Source organism: Symphalangus syndactylus, chromosome 5 (genome assembly GCF_028878055.3).
Source record: "Symphalangus syndactylus isolate Jambi chromosome 5, NHGRI_mSymSyn1-v2.1_pri, whole genome shotgun sequence".
In the NCBI taxonomy this organism is placed as follows: domain Eukaryota; kingdom Metazoa; phylum Chordata; class Mammalia; order Primates; family Hylobatidae; genus Symphalangus; species Symphalangus syndactylus.
Genome location: NC_072427.2, coordinates 129,045,553 through 129,064,559, shown reverse-complemented (window position 1 = coordinate 129,064,559; position 19,007 = coordinate 129,045,553). Strand labels below are relative to the sequence as shown.

General features: G+C 49.1%; 1 protein-coding gene and 1 non-coding gene across 15 annotated transcripts in view; one reads left to right on the top strand and one right to left on the bottom strand.

Annotated features, from left to right (window-relative positions):
• Positions 1-19,007, bottom strand: part of STRC (stereocilin) — a 28,578-nt gene that overhangs the window by 8,139 nt on the left and 1,432 nt on the right. For 4 of the 14 annotated variants that reach the window (XR_010120824.1, XM_063639479.1, XM_063639481.1 and 1 more), the window contains exons 1-18: positions 10,856-11,061; positions 9,774-10,553; positions 9,661-9,712; positions 7,636-8,893; positions 6,617-6,679; positions 6,416-6,520; positions 6,107-6,273; positions 5,275-5,461; positions 5,022-5,137; positions 4,607-4,739; positions 4,073-4,255; positions 3,730-3,768; positions 3,379-3,546; positions 3,165-3,230; positions 2,558-2,683; positions 1,520-1,578; positions 319-442; positions 102-214 (exon numbers count right to left, since the gene is read on the bottom strand). Coding sequence is in view for 13 of the 14 variants with exons in the window: in XM_063639479.1 (XP_063495549.1) it covers positions 102-214; positions 319-442; positions 1,520-1,578; positions 2,558-2,683; positions 3,165-3,230; positions 3,379-3,546; positions 3,730-3,768; positions 4,073-4,255; positions 4,607-4,739; positions 5,022-5,137; positions 5,275-5,461; positions 6,107-6,273; positions 6,416-6,520; positions 6,617-6,679; positions 7,636-8,893; positions 9,661-9,712; positions 9,774-10,553; positions 10,856-10,910 (3,794 nt within the window). In the remaining variant the exon portion in view is untranslated. The other 10 variants (XM_063639486.1, XM_063639476.1, XM_055276779.2 and 7 more) reach the window with 10 other exon arrangements.
• LOC129483792 (small nucleolar RNA U13) lies at positions 5,902-6,005 on the top strand. The gene has a single exon (XR_008658286.1). It is a non-coding gene; the product is annotated as a small nucleolar RNA U13 (small nucleolar RNA).

Genomic DNA, 19,007 nt, shown 5'->3' with positions numbered 1-19,007 from the left:
CCAGAAAGAAAAACCGCCTCCTCTAGGGCATTCCCTAAGGGCAGATCTTCACCCCAGATTGAGCTTTCTGAGGGGCCAATATCTCTAGCTGCAGTACTTACGGTAAGTCCAGGAGTAGCTTGCTATCCAGCCCATTCAGTTCTGGCCCTAGAGTTGTCCATTCTGGTTCTGGCATTGTCATCCTCCGCTTTAGCTCTGCCCAGATACAGGCCCTCTGTAGGGAAGCAGGGTGAGGCCAGAGCAGAACATAGGAGCTGGGTTCTATACCTAGGGTCCCAGCCTCCCTGCTCCCACTAATGTCCAGGCACCCCCTCTCACCAGGCTCCCTCGAACTCTAGTGGGCAGTTGATAGATCATGTGCACCACTTCAAGGAAGTCTACCATGGAGTTGATCTGCTGCAGAAACTCACAGGACATGCCTCCTGCCAGGGTGCCCAGAGCCCTGTGGGTGTGTGAGTGGGGAGATGCTCATTCAACACATACAACAGCCTGTTTGCTCCTTGATATCAGTACTCTCAGCACAAGTACAGATGTTCATTCACAGCAATTTATGGTTTGAGAAATGTTTTTATGTAGATATTCTCATCAGCTCCCCATAACATCACTGCTGTTTATCAGAGAAGAAAATAAGGATTTATGGAGGTCAGGTGACATTCCCAACATCATTCTACTAGAAATGTGGTAAACTGAAACTAGAGCCATGTCTTAGATTCTGAAGCCCTTGGGAGGCTGAGGCAGGTGGATCACCTGAGGTCAGGAGTTTGAGACCAGCCTGGCCAAAATGGTGAAACCCCATCTCTACTAAAAAGACAAAAATTAGCTGGGTATGGTGGCACATGCCTGTAATCCCAGCTACTCCAGAGGCTGAGACAGGAGAATCGCTTGAACCTGGGAGGCAGAGGTTGCAGTGAGCCGAAATCACGCCACTGCACTCCAGCCTGGGCAACAGAGCAAGACTCTGTCTCAGAAAAAAAAAGAAAAACAAAAGATTCTGAAGCCCATTGTTCTTTTACTGTGGGTGTAAGTAAAGTGATACCTTCTTATTCCTATTTATTCTTGCTTGGCCAGTGCCTCTGAAGTCACCCCGAAGTAAACTAATAGTAGCAAATGACTGCTGGGACTTTACAATGGACCAGGCACTGTGTTAAATATCTTACATGACTTACCTCATTTAATCTTCACAATAACTACCTATGAGGCTGCTGCCATTGTAATTCTCACTTAAAGAAGGGAAAACTGACACAGGGAGGTTAAATGACTTGCCCAAGAGCACAAGTAGGTGACAGGACTGGAACCTGAATCCAGGTTTTCTGAGTCCTTTGGCTCTAGTCAGGATAGGCATGGCACTGTGGAAGGACAGGAGGGCAAAGGGAGGAGCTAGGAGAATGTCCATGAGGCAGGGACTATGCATCATTCATCCCTATATCCCCCATTCCCTATCACATGATGCCTGGCACATAGTAAGCACTCAAAAAAATGTTGGTCGAATTCAGCCCACTGCTCAACACAAGTTACTCACTGTAGATTCCTGAGGGTCAGGTTGGTGGGTACTTGCATCTTCTTCCAGAGAAACTGTGCCTACAAGAAGAAAGATGAGCCACTTCCCAGAAGAGACACTGTCCAAGGATACCCCCTAGAGTGGAGAGGCAGGACTGCCTTGGACCCAGTCCTGCCTCTTCACTCTGTGGGACCCACCAGCCTCCCACTCTCCCAGATGCCCACTCTTCTCTCAGAGAGTGAGAAAGAAATGAAAGAAAAGGGAAGGAGAAAAAAATAGAAAAGCAAGTCACATTATAAGGGATACTAGGGGGCTGGGTGCAGTGGCTCAGGCCTGTAATCCCAGCACTTTGGGAGGCCAAGGCAGGAGGATTGCTTGAGGCCAGGAGTTCAAGACCAATCTGGACAGCATAGTACTCAACATAGTGTCTCCACATACTGTCCACGTTTTTGTATTGTCTGTCTCTATAAAAATTTTAAAAATTGGCCAGGCGTGGTGGCTCACACCTGTAATCCCAGCACTTCGGGAGGCAGAGGCAGGCAGATCACAAGGTCAGGAGTTCGAGACCAGCCTGGCCAATATGGTGAAACCCCATCTCTACTAAAAAAAAAAAAAAAAAAAATTAGCCGGGCATGGTGGGGGGCACCTGTAGTCCCAGCTACTCGGGAGGCTGAGGCAGGAGAATCGCTTGAACCCGGGAGACGGAGGTTGCAGTGAGCCAAGATTGCGCCACTGTACTCCAGCCTGGGCGACAGAGCAAGACTTTATCTCAAAAAACAAAAACAAAATTTAAAAATTAGCCAAGCATGGTGGGAACCACCCGTGGTCCTAGCTATTCAGGAGGCTGAGGCAGAAAGATTGCCTGAGTTCAGGAGTTTGAGGTTACAACAAACTCTGATCATGCCACTGCACTGCAGCCTGGGCAACAGAGTGAGACTCTGTCTCAATCAATCAAATAAAGGATACTAGGGATAAGCTGGACAAATAGGGCTGAGGGATAGGTAAAGAAGGTAGACTGCATTGAGGCAGGAAGTTCTGAAATTAAGTGGGGAGAATTACCTGCTGCTCAGACCAGGGCAGCTCCCAGTAGCGTCTTTGATTTGCCAGAAGAGCCGAGGAATCCAGTTGTAGCAGCTTTAGTGGGAGCAGGGGAAGCAGGCAGTCTGGCCAGGTGGTGGGAATAGGCTGCTGGCGGCGATGGGTATAGCAGTGTAGTGACAGGTGAGAGAGTCTAGACTTAGCACTCAGAGAAAAGGAACCATGGGGGTGAAAAGGGACCATAGCTAGGACAGAAGTGGAATGGCATTTGCCACTGTAGCAATAAACGCCTAAAAGCCTCACACCGCAGGCTGCTGTGGTCAAGTGTTGCTGCTAGTTAGGCACCAGGAGAACAACGTCCCTTAGCTTCTCTCAGCCTTGGTCTTTTCATCTGAAAGCAGGGTGGGTGGCCTGGAAGATTTCTCAGGCCCTTCCACCTTTGACATTAGTCTAGGACAATGTGAGTGGATCATGCTGTCCTGCATCTGGCACTGGAGAGGGCTGCTAATGGGCACAGAGCTAACCAGAACTCTCAGGGCCACTGCAGGGTAGTGTGGGAGGCAGCAGCAGCCATATGAAACTGCCCCAGAATGGGGAGAGGAGCTCAGTTCGGAGATCTCACACTTACCTGACCAGGGATACACACAGCTGGACCAGCACCTGTTGTACCCATATTTTTCACACCATCTTTAACCTGCATGAGAATTGGTTGTGTGTGTGTATGTGTGTGTGTAAGTGGGGAGGTATGAAAGGCCTTCCCTGGCCTCCAGGGAAGATGCCTTCCTCCCAACCAGAAAGAGCCGGTATTCCTGATTATCTCATCCTCCTTGTCACTCTCATACCCGAAAGGTCTGCAGCAGTGCTGCGGTCTGGCAGGCTGAGAGGCGTGACAGTTCAGGCGCCAGGCAGGAACAAGCCCCGACCAGGACTCGCCTAGGGATGGCCTGGAGTGTCTGGGGGCTGAGGCCTGGTAGCAGAAGGTGCAAGGAGCAGAGTTCCTCCAGGGATAGCTAAAGAGCAAGAGAGACAAGAGGCCTGAAGAAGAAGGGAAGGGTGGTGGGGAAGACAGCAATCACAATGCAGCAAGGCAGTAAGTATGAGGGGAGCGGAGAGAGAGGAGGGGCAGATGCAGGAGCCAGGTTAAAAGGGGATAGAGACCTCTGGCGAGAGGCTGAGAAGTTGCTGCTACTCACATCGTGCCTAGGAAGGAGCCGTCCAAGCAGCAGGACAGCCTGAGTTGGGATGGGACCGAAAACAACAGCTCTCAGGACCCAGCAGCCAGGTCCTAAGTGGGTTCCTAAGGCAAACACTCCAAAACTTCCCGCTCCCTCTTAATCATCCCCAGTAACCATCCTCAGTGACTCAGGTCCCTTCTTGATCTGAGGAAAGGGAATGAAGGCGTCCTCCTGCAGACAGAGTTTACCTCTACTGTTCACCCAGGGAAAGGAGGGGCTGGTTTTATCCCTGAATGGGATTCTCTTGACTGGCGCTCAAGCGGGGATGGAGGGTACATGCCAGGGAGTGAGACAGGCAGACCTGAGCAGGTGTAACACTAGTTCCCTGCAGGACAGGAAGCATGGCTCTAAGCTGGGGCTCTGACAGCTCCTGCAGGAAGCGGAGGCCCAGCTGAGGGAAGAGAGGGGCCCAGACCCGCAGCTCCCGGGGGCTCAGCACCGCTCCTCCAGATGAGCGCAACACACCCAGAAGTTCATATGCCACCTGTGACCAAAGAAGGTTTAGGACTGGAGAGAAAAGAGATGAACCTTGAAGTTCCTCTCTAATCCCACATCTGAATTTCCCAGGGCCTGGGCTAGGGTTTGGAACTAGGGATTGGACTGGAGTAGATTAGGTTCAAAATGGCAAAGGGTATGTTTGGGGTGCCCCAGACCAGATAGAGAAGGGCCAGGAAGAGGTGGTAACAGATAAGAATGGCCATGGAGTAAGGAATGGAGGTTGCAAAAGTGGGATGGGGGGCTGGCACCACTGTGCTCAAGTTGACACAATGGGAAAGCCATCCACACAGACCCAGGGGAAGCCTAGAGTCTTGTACGTTTGTGCTGAGGGGCTCACCCGTCCTTCTGGGCTGAGGGTCCCGTTGGCTGCACATTCCAGCAGCCCCCGTTCTACCGGCCCCATCGGATCACTCAGGGGCACTAGGCTCTGCAGCTCCTCAGGGCTCAGGAAACAGGCGAGGGGCCCAAGCCTGAGGAGGGCATGAAGCTGACCTTTGTGTGGTCCCTGAGACTCACACTAAGGCAGGCCTGGCAGCAGACAGTGTGGGTACATACACTGGGCACTCTGACCACTACACCATTACACAGGGGCACCATCTATAGACCTCTCTCCTGGAACTCTACGCTGCCTGGGGCCACTGCCTACTCTCTTGCCCCTTCCTTCCTAGAACACCGACCCACCATGACAGCTGTACCTTCCTCTCTCTACTTCTTCCACTCCTGCCTTGGTTACTGATCCCACAACAACTCACCTGCGTACCTGCTCCTCACCATCCTGGACACTCTGGTTTACCAGGCTGCGCAGCACATGGCGGGCATGCTCTGGCCCCAGACCTGCTGCTGGCCAGCTATCCTCCAGGGCCTGGATCTGAGATGGGGAAGGTTAGCTCGCACTGCGGTCACTGTAGGGTTCTTGCAGGGAGGGGCCACTGAGAGACATGCCATTGACTCTCGTCCCCACTAGCAGAAGATGGGCCAGTCAAGTAAAGAAGATGATTCTCATACCTGGTGAGGGCTGAGCTTCAGAAAGTTCTCCAGAGGGAGGTGGGGGAGCAGGGGCAGCACTGCCCACAGCAGCTCCTGGGGCCAGGCAGGCACTTCCCCAAACAGTTCAGGGGCCAGCAGTCGCTTTGCCAGAGCCTCCTTCTGTTCAGGCCTCATTCCTGGGCTGTAATCCCGGATGGCAGCCAGGCTGTGAGGAGTCATGGGTCTTAACCCTTTGTCTTCCTCCAAACTGTTTTCCCCTGACCCTCTGTAGCCCTGCTGTCTAGATAGGAAGGAGACCCTCCCTGGTTTTTTTTGTTCTGGTTTTTGTTTTTTTAAGACGGAGTCTCGCTCTGTCACCCAGGCTGGAGTGCAGTGGCACGATCTTGGCTCACTGTAACCTCTGACTCCCAGGTTCAAGCTATCCTCCTGCCTCAGCCTCCCGAGTAACTGGGACTACAGGCGCCCACCACCATGCCTGGCTAATTTTTGTAGTTTAATAGAGACGGGGTTTCACCATATTGGCCAGGCTGGTCTCCAACTCCTGACCTAGTGATCCGCCTGCCTCGGGCTCCCAAAGCGCTGGGATTACAGGCGCGAGCCACTGCGCCTGGCCTCTCCCTGGTTTTAATAGAGAGGAGCTCTCTGATCCTTTTGTAGTTCATTAGCATGATGATTGGGTTTTCACACTCAGGCGTGAGATGTGCCTCTCTCAAACCTTGTTACGATGTTGGCACATTACCTATCTGGCATGAAAGAAGAAAACAGAGAGGAGCTCCGGAAGGGGCTGCTCCAGGTGGATGGGGTTGACCTGACTGTGACAGGAGTAGGAGGAGTAGTGCGAGAACCTTACACACTGTCGTTGGCTAACAGGGATGGTGGGAAGCGCATCAGGTCAGAGACAGCCAAGAAAGGGATGAGTGGTGACAGATCAATGAAGAGCTGGGAGGTGAGGCGCGGGTACCGCTGGAGCAGCAGGGCTGTCAGGCGACCCAGGGCCTGCTCCTCGGATGGTGGTACCTGTAGGGGCACAGGAATGGATTCTGCCTCTGGAGATGCCCAGTATCCCTGCCATTTCCTCTCTGGAGTTCCTCCTCCCACTAAGGCAAGCCCTCTGAACACTAGGCTCCAGGTGCCCTTGCTCGCCTTTCCCTATGCTCACCTGCAGCTTCCCCTGCAGCATGAGTGTCAGGAAGCCCTGTGCAGCCTCCCTCTCTGCTGAAAGCACCAGCTGCTGGAGGTTTTCTGGGGGCATATGCAGGTACGCCTGCGAATAGGAGGTCATGGTGGGTATGGCCTCACGGGGCAGGGACCTCCAGCCATGGCTGTCACCCAGCCCACCCATGTGCCCTCCACCTGTTACCTGCACTAGAATCTGCAGGGCCCAAACACTCTTTTCCCTCTGGAGCAGATCCCACAGCACAGGCTGGTGGGAAGAAAGACAATATGCCAACAGAGCTGTCTTCTCTGTCTCTCCTGCAGCTCCCCCAGGCATTCCAACTCCACTTGCTGGGATGCTGGTCCTTCACCTCAAGTGTGATTCTTCAGATATTAAGCTCTTTTAGGTCCAGGGTCATATCTCTAATTTCTCTTGTACCCTCTCCCATGCCCGGTCCATAGTTGGCTCAATTAATACTTGTAGACCTGAACCAAATACTATGAGACTATCTAATTCCATTTTACTGGGCCCAGGGTTTAAAAAAGGTGGCCCCAACATGGAGTAAGGAATCTTTATATATCCTACAGAACCTAGCAAAGTGCCTTGCATATAATAGGCACTCAGTGAATGAATTATGGTGTTTAACATATTCTCACCCCTCCATTCTACAGACTAAAAACTGAAGCCCAGAAAAACTAAATGAAATTGCTTGCCTAAGATCGCACTAATTTGAGGCACAGTTGAACCTAGAACCAAAGTCTTCTGATTGGTAGTGTCCCTGAATCTTTCTCATTCCTGCGTTATCTTCCTGTATTCTGCCAGCCTCCAATTCTCACTCTCTAGGGGAAAAATTAAGAGTCCTCTAACTTGATCCTTTTTCTTTCTGGTGCAGAAAGCAGGAGAGTCAAAGAGCCCAAAAGAATAACAAGGTAATATTTATTGCACGTTTGTGTATCATGCACTGTGCTAAGCCCACAGCATGTATTATCTCATATACCATTATCATCCCTAGTTTATAAATGAGACGAGAAAAATATTGCTCAGAGAAGTTAAATAACTCATTCAAGGCTGGTCACAGAACCAAGATATGAATCCAAACCTGTCTGACTCTAGAGCTGTGTGCTTCAACTACTACCCCACACTACTGCCTCTGAGTATTCGAGGAATTCCCCTAGAGGGCCTTCTCACTGTTCTAGGAGCTTTCCCTCTGGCAGAGCACTCACACTAAAGCAGGCCAGCAGCTCCATCTTGCTTATACCAGAGCTGGGGTTGACAGTGGGTTCAAAGCCTGATGGAGTTGGCTGCTCCTCCTCTCGTTCCAGGTATTCCCCAATCGTCTGTAGCACACTACGCCGGCCCTCTGGGCGAAAGGCATCCCAGAAGGAGCAGTTGTCTGGGAGACTGGAGAGCAGTAGGGCCCGACCCAGCATCCCCTGAGCCTCAGTGCCCACAGCCCCTGGACCCAAGAGGAAGGTCAGCAGGCGGAGGAGATAGTGTAGGCGTGTGGGGTGAGCAAGGGCTGGGACAGAGGACTGACAGCGTGGCAACTGGGATAGCATGCCAAGGAGGAAGGGGCCAGGGGTCAGACAGAGTGGGGATGGTCCCAGTGGTGGCAGAGAGGGCAGAAGGGGGCCCAGCAGCCCTTCTAGGAAGCAAGTGTCATTGCCCCCACGACTTATCCTGCATTGGCCTGCTAGCCAAGGCCAGAGGGGCACCAGGACTTCATACATGGTGTCATTGGCACAGACCATCACCAGGAAGCTGCCCCCATCCGGGCAGCGTTCCCCACAGGGTCCAATGTGGCACGGTGGGGAGGCAGTGACATCTGGGGTGGGACCCTGGCACACATGCTGGACCCAAGCCTGGTTGCTGGGGTGCACAGCCTGTAGACTTGCCTCCCCACACAGTCGCTCAGCCCACAGAGTCTCATTCTCCAAGAAGCAGCCCCAAAAGATGTCTGGGGTGAGGGGAACAGGGGGCAGGCCTTCAGGGCAGCTGGTAGGGGGTGGGAGCAGGCCAGCACAGAGCCGCTTCACCAGGCGGCGGTTGGAGCCAGACAGGGCTGAAAAGGACAGGTTACTGCAGATCGCATCCAAAAACTCATCAGGAAATTGGTCATGGCAGGCCTGTAGCCAGCCTTGGGCACCTGGTGCCCAGGACACTGCATACCACACAGCTGTCTGGCAGATGGCAGTGGTGCTGGGAGGGGGCTGTGGAGTGGCAGGCTTGGTGTGCTGGCAGAGCAAGTGGATGGAGAAGTTGGAAATGCTGTAGGGTGGTGCTGGGCCTGAGCGGTTCTCACAGAGGGCCTCCACAGCGATGGCTCGCCGTTGGCGTGGGCTGATGTGGGCTGAGGGCTGAGAAGCTCTGGGCAGAGGCACGCCCGTGCTCAGGCAATGAAGGAGGGCAGGGGGTGGGGGTGGTGATCCAGACAGAAAGCCCAGCGCCTGGACATCCCAGGAAAGGTTGTGCCGGATGCCCCTGGGTGCAGAGGGAGGAGCAGGCAGGATCTGGTCAGTTCACATTTCCTCCAGCTGAAGATTCTGACCCTGACCCAGAGCCCTCAAGGGGCATGGCAAGCATAGGCTTTTCTGTAAGTGAGGTCCCTGAGAGTTTAGGCATTACTGGTTGAAATGCTGCGACAGGGCAAAAAAGAGAGAGCTGCCCTGCCAAGGTCCAAAATCACCTAGGAGAAGCCCCAGTCGGAATTCTTTCTGTCCACCTGGCCCCCTTCTGTCTCCTTTCTTCGTATGCTTTTAGATAGCTTAAACACAACCCTCAGCGGGCCTCATGTTAGGAAATCTGCTCAGCAACTCAATATGTCTAACTATTGTCTGGCATTGTTGTACTGAAGTAGTAAGGGGGTAGAGGAATCCAGCTGTGTCCTTATTTTCCAAATCCCATCTTTACTAGCTAACATTATTAAGCACTATGTGCCAGCACTGTTGTAAGTCGTTTGCATACACAGTATCAACTCATTTAATCGGGTGCAACAACTCTGTGGTAACTAACATTATCATTCTCATTTTATAAATGGGGAAACTGAGGTATAGAAAGACTATGTAACTTGCTCAAAGTCATATGGCTAGGAAGAGGTGGAGCTAGGACACAAACCCAGACAGTCACACCCCAAATGCACTAAACCACACTCCTCCCATCAGTTTTCCTCTCTAGAGGCTGATGTCTTCAGCTCTCCACCTCCAGATTTTCCAGGCCCAATCCCTCAGAACTGGCCCCTTATTACTTACCATAAGAGCAGTTGTTGAAGGTTACCTAGGAGGGAAAGAGTAAGGAAGAAAACTACCCCAATTTCACTTTCCTTGCCCTGCCACATCCCAGTCCCAGCCCTGGCCACACTCACCTCCATGGCACTGCCCATTGGCATCAGGCTCTGGCTGCCCCAGAATGGAAAAGACCTCATCCTGCAGGGAGTGGGTGACATGGAGCAGCCCCTCCTGAAAGGCAGCATAGAGGGGGGCCCCCACTGTGCGTAGCAGACCGCCCCAAAGAGCCCCCTCAGAGCCTAGCTCCCCTGTTGGGGTAAGCAAACCCAACAGACCCTGCAAAAAGTGAGGAGCTGCCTCCGTCCCATCAAGGCCTGTGGCATTGGTGGGGTCCACACTGGGCGGCACCTGCACCAGAGCTTGCCAGCGTGTGCCCTCTAACAGCAGCAGCAGAGAAGGCAACCAGTCAGCAGCCAGGACACAGTCAGAGGGCCCATCACGGGTGCACCGGGGCCGAGTTGGGGTAGGGGGGCCCCCAGGAACTAAGGCTCCCAGCAGCACCTCCACGAGTCCACCCAGCACGCCTGCCTGGTGCACCAGGAAATCTCGGGGAGTCTGCTCCTGTCCCAGCAGTGCCAGCATATCCCCTAGCAGCCCTAGCATTGGCTCCCAGTCGGGGCTGCCTCTCAGTGTCACTAGAAAATCATGGAGCCGGAGAGCAGGTGGCTGGAGAGGTGGGGGCTCTCCTACTGGTCCTTCCCCCATTCTCCCAGGCTCAAAGGAAGAAGAAATGTTGGCCAGGAATGTAGAGAACCGTGAGCGGCTCAGGGAGCCCTGGGGAGCCTGGTCCAGAGTGGAGAGCAATGACTTCAGGAAGGAGAGACCAGAGTCCAGGGAATGAGGCCCAGTAGGGGTCACTGTAAGGAGAGAAACCAGAGGTCACTAAAGGAGAGGAACATAGAGCCCAAACTCAACCCTGCCCCTGAGCACAGTTCCCTACCTGGATCTAAAGATGAGGTGAGGGGTTGGTGAGCTGAACCCCTTTCATTGGCCCACAGTAAGTCTTGGCTTGCTTTTCTTAACTCCCATTTTTTCTTTTTGCACAAGTCTCTGCCTCTCTCCTTTGTCCTTCTATCTAACAGGTTCACCTCCACATTCTTAAAGTCTTTTTCCAGCCACCCTCCTCCTCATCCCCAGTTCTGCTCACTGTTCTTCTCACCTGCAAAGGACAGCAGCAGCAGCAGCAGCAGCAGGGGGCAGAGGCTCAGAGCCATGTTCCAGTTGAACACTGGTACTGGAGGTGAGTTCTGGTTATTCTCACCTTTGTGAGATAGCCAGGTGAGGGCAGGGCACTGCAGGCAGCCTGAGGCTCCACTGACACTGTAGTGTGGTCTTTCAGGAAACAATATATGTAACCTGACAGCAGGTTTGTTACCTGAGCCGCTGAATATCTGATCCTTTGGCTCTGGAGAAGGGTATGCTTCTGTGAGAGGGACCAATGATAGGGGATCCCAGGGGCCCCTCAGAGGAATCCGAGGAGATTGCTTGAGTTAGGAGCCAGTGATGCAGAAAGGAATAGGCAGACATGGACATGGAGAACTGGAGACCAGGGGTGTAATCTGGGGTTCTGCAGAAACATAGAAAACAAAGAGGATATGAAGGAGCTAAGAAGCAAGTAGGATTTGAGGAAATTGAGGAAGAAAAGACGCCCAGGAGAAACAAACTGGGCAGCAAGGTATAAACAGACGAGAGGTCCAGTCCAAGGATGGAGAATTCAGGAAGAGGAGAGCTGCTTTCGACTACTACCCAGGACCACAGAGTGTCAAGGGCTGAGCAGTACCTCAGAGATCACATACACCAAACTTTTTCACTTATGGATAAGGAAACAGACCCAGAGAAATGTGATTTGCTCATTAGGCCATTCAAATGTTTGGGTCTTTCCTTCCCCCCTGGAATCCCCTATCATTTGGTTCTTTCTCTGTGGCCTAGTAGGTGAAAGCCCTATCAAAAACTCTGAGCTGAGAAGACAGAAACCAGATTAAATCACTACGCACAGGGACTGATCTCCCTACACACAGAACTGCTCATGGAACAGAGAGAGAAAGAGATGTCATTCAAAATAATCTGGTCTGGTCAGGGTTAGAAGTCTTTTTTGTTGTTGTTTTTGTTTTTTTTCGGGGGGGGGTCGTTTGAGAGGGAATCTCTCTCTGTTGCCCAGGCTGGAGTGCAGTGGGGCTATCTGACCACTGCAACCTCTGCCTTCCGGCTTCAAGCAATTTTCCTGCCTCAGCCTCCCAAGTACCTGGGATTACAGGCACGTGCCACCACACCCAGCTAATTTGTGTATTTTTAGTAGAGATGGGGTTTCACCATGTTGGCTAGGCTGTTCTTGAACTCCTGACCTTAAGTGATCTACCCACCTCAGCCTCCCAAAGTGCTGGGGTTACAGGCGTGAGCCACCGTGCCTTTTTTTTTTTTTTTTTTGAGATGGAGTCTCACTCTGTTAGCCAGGCTGGAGTGCAGTGGCACTATCTTGGCTCAATGCAATTTCTGCCTCCTTGGTTCAAGCGATTATCCTGCCTCAGCCTCCCAAGTAGCTGGGGACTACAGGCATGTGCCACCGCACACGGCTAATTTTTGTATTTTTTGTGGAGATGGGGTTTCACCATGTTGCCCAAGCTGGTCTTGGACTCGTGACCTCAAGTGATTCATCCAACTCAGTCTCCCAAAGTGCTGGGATTACAGGCTTGAGCCACCACCCCAGGCCAAGGTTAGAAGTCTTTTCCATTCTCCATCTGTATCTCCCCAAAGGCCTTCACTTTACACCAACTCTAAATAGCAATTCAACACTGAAGCTATACCCACACTTTTATTCTGTCCTTCTTTCCCTAGAACCCTTCCCCATTCTCTCCCTCGAATCCATACATGGAACTTCATTATTAATGTGCTTCTGACCTAGAAGATTCACTTAGGATCGCAGAGTTTTATTTTTATGTATTTATTTATTTAGAGATAGGGTCTTGGTCTGTGGCCCAGGCTGGAATACTGTGGTATGATCCTAGCTCACTGCACCCTCAAACTCCTGGACTCAAGCAATCCTCCTGCCTCGGCCTCCCAGGATCACAGAAAAGACTTGAGGAATCCTCTGGTAAGAACTTCTCATTTTATAGACAGGGGAATTGGAGCCCAAAGAAATGGAATGACTTAACCCAGGTCACAAAGATAGCTGGGAGCAATGATGGGATTTTCCAAGGCAAATCAAAAGTTGAGATCAGTGAAATGATCTGTTGTGTAATTTTACCAATATTCCCTTTGCCCATCAAGGATACCACATCTAGTCTAAAAAGCAGACAGATGAATCCGAGGGAGAATACGACCTGAGTTCCCAACAGCTTTGTGGTTCCAGCCCATCCTGTAATCCTTCTGAATTTCTGCCCTTCATTCTGTAACAACACTCTTATAATAAATTATCCTTCTTTCCTCATAGGGTAGCAAAAAATGAGATGGTCTAGGTTCAAACCCTGGTTCCAACATTTACTAGCTGTGTGTCCTGGGGCAGTTTCTAAATCTCTGTTTTTGGTTTTTTGGGTTTTTGTTGTTGTGGTTGTTGTTGTTGTTGCTGTGGTTGTTGTTGCTGTTGCTGTTTTTACTGTAAAAAGGAAAAAATCCTAGTGTAGAGTTTTTGTGAGGATTAAATTAGATAATGCATTTAAAGTACTTAGTGCAATGTCTAGCATTCATTCAACAAAGATTAAGCACTTATTACGGGCCAGACACTGGTATAGAATAAACATTCACTCAATGTTACTATTACCATTATTAGAATAGCTCAAGATGATTTTTTCTACTTGAAACTAAAGGAGTTCTAATGAATACATAAATGATTATCTGGAAGTTGTATCTTGAGTGAAAGACCTTCAGAACAAATATGGAACTAGTTGAGTCAACTAGAGAGAGAAACAATGAGGATTCCCTCAACTCAGGATGGAAAATTTCCTGGCAGTCCACGTTCTGCTGTTGTAAGCCATTGATTAAGCAATTCTCTTGCTGCTAAAGATTCAGACTATGTGCAAACTGAGGGCGAAGTGCTTAGGGTTTATGGCAAATATACCAGGCTATTTGAGTGTATTGGTTATTGCTTATAATTTGATAAAGTTCAACAAGTTCCAACCTACAGATGACCAAATGGAAACAGATAACAACCAGCAAATTTAAATTACAAAGGTCCAGAACAAGAAATTAATCATATGTCCTGCTAAAATGAAATGGATAGGACTGGTGATAACTGGAACACTCTGTGATCTGCCAGTTAGAATAGATATACCTGGGAAAAGTCATGAGAGGTGAGAACTCTGAAACATCCTCACTCCCCAAAACTCCCACAGGACACACTCTGCCTGACAAGAACAGATGCCTCTCTTTTTTTTTTTTTTTTTTTTGATTGAAACTGAGTCTCAGTCTGTCACCCAGGCTGCAGTGCAGTGGTGTGATCTCAGCTCACTGCAACCTCCACCCCCCAGGTTCAAGCAATTCTCATGCTTCAGCCTCCTGAGTAGCTGGGATTATAGGTGTGCGCCACCACGCCCAGCTGATTTTTTGTATTTTTAGTAGAGACAGGGTTTTGCCATGTTGCCCAGGCTGGTCTTAAACTCCTGAGCTCAGGCAATTCGCCTGCCTCAACCTCCCAAGTGCTAGGATTACAGGAATGAGCCACCATGCCCAGCCAGATGCCTCCCTTTGTAAAGTACAATTATTTTTCTCTTTTTTTGGTTTGGCTTTGGTAACTGAAATATTTATTGCTTACTAGATATCTAGGTGTTTCTCACATTTCCCAGATCTCTTGCAGTTAGCTGGGCTCAGGTGATTAGTTCTGTTCAATGGACTGTGGTTGACCAAAGAATTTAAGAGGAGCAAATGAGCCTCCAACAATCTCTTCCCTGTTGAGGCAACCTAGAAACTACATGTTGAGATGGCAGTGTCACAAGGTCAAAATAGCCCGAGGCTCCAAATTACCATAGCATTTACAGTCTTTGTCATTTATGAGTTCTGTATTTGTGGATTTGCCTAGTCACTAATTGTGTTTGTAACCCAAAATCAATACTTACAGAGCTATTGAGGTCATTCACAGACTTGTATTGGGAGGTGACAAGTTGGAGTCACCTGATACAAACGTTCCCAGCTGAGGTGGAACAAGGCAGTGCTCTGCCTTCTTGTTGCAGCTCTCATGGTGTAAATATTAGTGTCTTTTTTTTTTTTTGAGACGGAGTCTTGCTGTGTCACCAGACTGGAGTGCAGTGGCGATCTCAGCTCACTGCAACCTCCGACCCCCTGGTTCAAGTGATTCTCCTCCCTCAGCCTCCCGAGTAGCTGGGATTACAGGCATGCGCCAGCACTCCCCGCTATCTTTTGTATTTTTGGTAGAGACGGGGTTTTACCATGTTGGCCAGGATGGTCTCAATCTCCTTACCTCGTGATCCACCCGCCTCGGCCTCCCAAAGTGCTGGGATTACAGGCGTGAGCCACCGCGCCCGGCCAGTGTCTTTTTTGAGGTCTATCTAGTGATGCACTTTTTGTGTTTTGGGGCTATTTGTTGGTGATTTCACCGTTTAAAATGGCTCTTAAGCTTAATGCCAAAGTGTTGTGTAGAGTTCTTAAGAGCAAGAAGGCTGTAATTGCCTTATAGAGAAAATGTATGCTAGAAAAGCTTCTTTCAGGCCAGGCGCAGTGGCTCATGCCTGTAATCACAGCACTTCGGGAGGCAAAGGAGGGGCGGATTTCTTGAATCCTGAGGCCAGGAGTTCAAGACCAGCCTGGCCAACATGGCAAAAAACCCATCTCTACTAAAAATACAAAAATTAGCCAGGTGTGGTGGCGTGCGACTGTAGTCCCAGTTACTTGGGAGGCTGAGGCACGAGAATCACTTAAACCCAAGAGGTGGAGGTTGCAATGAGCAGAGACTGTGCCACTGCACTGCAGCTTGGGCGACAGAGTGATACTCCGTCTCAAAAACGTCAGAAGAGACTAATTTGAGTAATAATAGTAAAACTCTCGTCTCCTGCACAGCCAGCTCCGTGTGGGAAAAAGAAAGAAAGAGAGAAGGGGCAGAGGAGAGAGGGAGAGAGAGAGAGGGAGAGGGAAGGAAGGAAGGACGGAAGGAAGGTAGGAAGGAAGGAAGGGAGGGAGGGAGGGAGGGAAGGAGGGAGGAAAAAAAAGAAAAAAAGAAAAGGGAAGAAAAGAAAAAGAAAGTCAAGAGGGTACATCTGTGTAGTGTTGGGGGGAAAAAGTAGAAGGAGGGAATATTCATCAAATACCTATGAAGCAGTGCCTTATGAATCTTTTTTTTTTTTTTTTTTTTTGCAACCTCTGTCAGCCAGGTTCAAGTGATTTTCCTGCCTCAGCCTCCTGAGTAGCTGGGATTACAGGCGCCTTACACCGTCCCCAGCTAATTTTTGTAGTTTTACTAGAGACAGGGTTTCACCATGTTGGCCAGGCTGGTTTTGAACTCCTGACCTCATGATTCACCTGCCTCCGTCTCCCAAAGTGCTGGGATTACAGGCATGAGCCACCACACCCGGCCATTCTGAATCTTTTATGTGCAGCTACATCACCTGATTCAATAGGCCTGGGGGATGGGGCCTGAGATTCTTTTTCCTTTTTTTTGGTTGGAGTGCAGTGGTGCAATCTCAGCTCACTGCAACCTCCACCTCCTGGGTTCAAGCAATGCTCCTGCCTCAGCCTCCTGAGTAGCTGGGATTACAGGTGTGTGCCACCACGCCCGGCTAATTTTTGTATTTTTAGTACAGACAAGGTTTCACCATGTTGGTCAGGCTGGTCTGGAACTCCTGACCTCGTGATCTGCCCACCTCTGCCTCCCAAAGTGCTGGGATTACAGGTGTGAGCCACTGCGCCTGGCCCCTATACTTATTTTTTTAATTATTTTTTAGTCTTGTGCTAGTGAGAGATTCTACACTTCTAACAAATGACCAGATGAAGCCAATTCTGCTCATCTTCAGGCCACACTGAGCAAAACTATTGAAGAGCATCTCCTTTGTGGATAATATATGTAAGATTTATAAAATAATGCTTCCTTATTCTGTTTTATGATGTTTATTGTATTCTGATTGACAAGTTCAATGGATGATGCTCCAGTCCAGCTTTTTTTTTTTTTTTTTTTTGAGACAGGAGTTTCGCTCTTGTTGACCAGGCTGGAGTGCAATGGCGTGCTCTCGGCTCACTGCAACCTCCACCTCCCAGGTTCAAGCAATTCTCCTGCCTCAGCCTCCCAAGTAGCTGGGATTAAACGCACCCACCACCACGACCGGCTAATTTTGTATTTTTAGTAGAGATGGGGGTGGGGGTTTCACCATGTTGGTCAGGCTGGTCTCGAACTCCTCACCTAAGGTGATCCGCCCGCCTCGGCCTCCCAAACTGCTGGGATTACAAGAGTGAGCCACCACACCTGGCCCAATTCAGTGTTTTTAAATATATTATATTGTTGAACTATTCAAGGCTATCTAATTCCAGAACATTTCCATCACCTGCCAAATAAACCCTATACCTATCATCTGTCAGTCTCAATTCCCCCCTCTCCAACCTTCAAGAAACCACTAATCTACTTTCTGTCTTCATAGATTTGTTTATTCTGGACATTCAATTCATTTGCCTTTTCCCCATCTTGGCCTTTTGCCAGACATACTCTTAGGTGAGGACTTTATAATTACCACCTTATTGCCCCCTTTCATCTCTTCCCCATTTGGGTAGCAGCCCTTACTTAAGCTTGGGTGTTACTGACCTTACCTCCAGTTCAGAAGAAAGCCTTAATTAGTGATTTCATCACATCCACCGCCTTACCTCAACAATTTGTTCAGACATAGCATATGACCTAACTTCTTGGTCCAATCAGAGTGGTGGTCAGGATATCTTTAGAGTGGAGGCTGACTCATATACAGTTAATGTCCAAATTTTAAGTGTACAGTTTGTTGAATTTTTACATCTATATATACCTGTGTAACCACCATGCAGATCAAGATATGGAACATATCTATAGCACTCCAGATGCTTCATGCTTCCTCCCCATCAGTATCTTCACTCCAGGAATAACCATTATTGTGACCCAAAGCTCAAAAATTTTGTTCATTGACTGAAAAAGGAGTCACTGGCTCTCTTCCCCTGCATATGGGTAAATAGGTGTGCAAGCCTAGGCGCTTCAGAAAATTATCTGGCTACCCAAGTGAAGCCAGTCTGAGAATAACAAGAACACATGGAAGAGAGCGCCGATAGGAAAATTCCAGAGAAACAAAACCACAGATCTAACCACAGTGAATTTTTACATTAAATCAATCCTGAAGCTATACTACCTTTAAACTTTCCAGTCTCCAGTAAGCTATTTTATTGTTTAAATGGCTTCAACTGATTTTTTTCTCAACTCAGAATTTTTAACCTGAGTTAAAACCTTAACTCTACCTCTTACTTGGTATACGCTCTTGGGCAAGCTACTTAACTTACTTAATTTCTTTAGGCCTTAGTTTTCTGATCTCTAAAAATGTGAAGCTATCTTCCATATATGATTATTTTATGAAATATGCATACTCTATATACAGTATATATATACTAAATATATAAATATTCTCATACATGTTAAACACTCAAGTGATATAATTTTTAATAATAAACATGTCTAAAGACTTAAATCTTTTAACAATGGAATGGGATCCCTTCTAGATAATAAATCCCAAATAACTAGAAACATTAAGCATTACCTGGATAATCCTCCTTTCAGTGATGTTCTAAAAGGTGTTCCTGCTTTGATGGGAGATAGATTAACTCTGAAATCCCTTTTAACACTAAAAACCTGTACAACACTTACTGATTTGAACACTGCCCTGAGCAAAGGCAAAATGAAATAAAGAGACTTTCGGTCCAGAAACAGGTAAAAATAATATCCAATTAAAGTTAATGGTTCACAAGAGAAGCAACATGAGCAGAACACGCAATGGAAACAATACTTCTCAATTAGTTACACTAACAGCTCTGAAGATCTCCTTACTCCACAGAGAGGCCTTTACCTATGCATCAGGGAGGGAGAGGGTAAAATTAGGACTCTAATCAGGCAGTAGAGGTTGCAGGAAGGGTGGAAGCTATAATGATAAAGTCAAGAAATGAGTCAGATTCAGGAGCTGTGGAAAGGGTAGAAAGCTAAGGAGCATAGACTCCACTGGCATCTGAGCTAACTTGTTGTTTTTTGTTTTTTTTTTTTTTTTTAGAGTTAGAGTCTTGCTCTGTCGCCCAGGCTGGAGTGCAGCGAAGCGATCTCGGCTCACTGCAAGCTCCGCCTCCCGGGTTCATGCCATTCTCCTGCCTCAGCCTCCTTG